Source organism: Kryptolebias marmoratus, linkage group LG17, assembly GCF_001649575.2.
Source record: "Kryptolebias marmoratus isolate JLee-2015 linkage group LG17, ASM164957v2, whole genome shotgun sequence".
In the NCBI taxonomy this organism is placed as follows: Eukaryota; Metazoa; Chordata; class Actinopteri; order Cyprinodontiformes; family Rivulidae; genus Kryptolebias; species Kryptolebias marmoratus.
In genome coordinates, this window is record NC_051446.1 from 21,342,736 (window position 1) to 21,343,543 (window position 808).

At 40.3% G+C, this 808-nt stretch overlaps 1 protein-coding gene across 2 annotated transcripts in view; it reads right to left on the reverse strand.

Moving 5' to 3' along the window:
- Nucleotides 1-598, reverse strand: part of LOC108247095 (NACHT, LRR and PYD domains-containing protein 3) — a 12,550-nt gene extending 11,952 nt beyond the window's left edge. The window contains exons 1-2 of one of the 2 annotated variants that reach the window (XM_017434980.3): nucleotides 501-598; nucleotides 268-420 (exon numbers count right to left, since the gene is read on the reverse strand). In XM_017434980.3, coding sequence (XP_017290469.1) covers nucleotides 268-313 — 46 coding nt within the window. In that variant the 5' untranslated portion in view covers nucleotides 314-420; nucleotides 501-598. The remainder of the gene's footprint in view (nucleotides 1-267; nucleotides 421-500) is intronic. The other variant, XM_017434989.3, reaches the window with a different exon arrangement.
- Nucleotides 599-808: the final 210 nt, after the last annotated feature.

Genomic DNA, 808 nt, shown 5'->3' on the forward strand with positions numbered 1-808 from the left:
CGGCTGGCCTGGGAACGCCTTGGGATTCCCCCGGAGGAGCTGGCCCAAGTGGCTGGGGAGAGGGAAGTCTGGGTCTCCCTACTTAGGCTGCTGCCCCCGCGACCCGACCCCGGATAAGCGGAAGAGAATGGATGGATGGATGGGTGTTTTACAGCAATCAGTGTGTCCTTCAAATGTTTCAAATCTTAAAACACAATTCTTTAATTTCAGCTTTATTTAATCCTGTTTGAAATAAATCCCCCCAAAGAAAAGAAATGTTCTTCTTACCTGGAAAGACCTCATTTGTTTTATCAGCAGCAACCTTTTGCTCCATTTTTTCAGGTCTTTCATTGTTTCCTTGTTGATTCTTTTAAACAGAAAGACGCCATCATCACAGGCTGCGTGCACGTTTTCAATCATTCAGTCAATCAGCCACAAAAACTACATAAACAAACAAAACATGTTTGTCAGAGTGCTTGGGAAGTAAGTTTAAATCATAAAAACATGAAAGAAATTCCTACCTGCTTCAGTAATGTTTATAACTGTCAACTGTGTCCCTCCTCTGCTGGTGTCTGAGTATCTGAGACTCTTGTTTCCTCTGAGCAGCGAGGAAGAAAACAGGAACTCTTTTTATTTTTTTATTTTTTCAGAATTTTGTCTGTAGCTTGAAGAGCGACTGAGCAAACCGCAGTACTTTCATTTACGACAAAATGAAAATGAGATTCATCCACAGCAGTCTGTGTTGATTCGGTGAATGAATAAGACTCTTTATAAAAGTAAAAGTACCACTTTAACAATGTCAACATAAGACAACATAGAACATTTATTT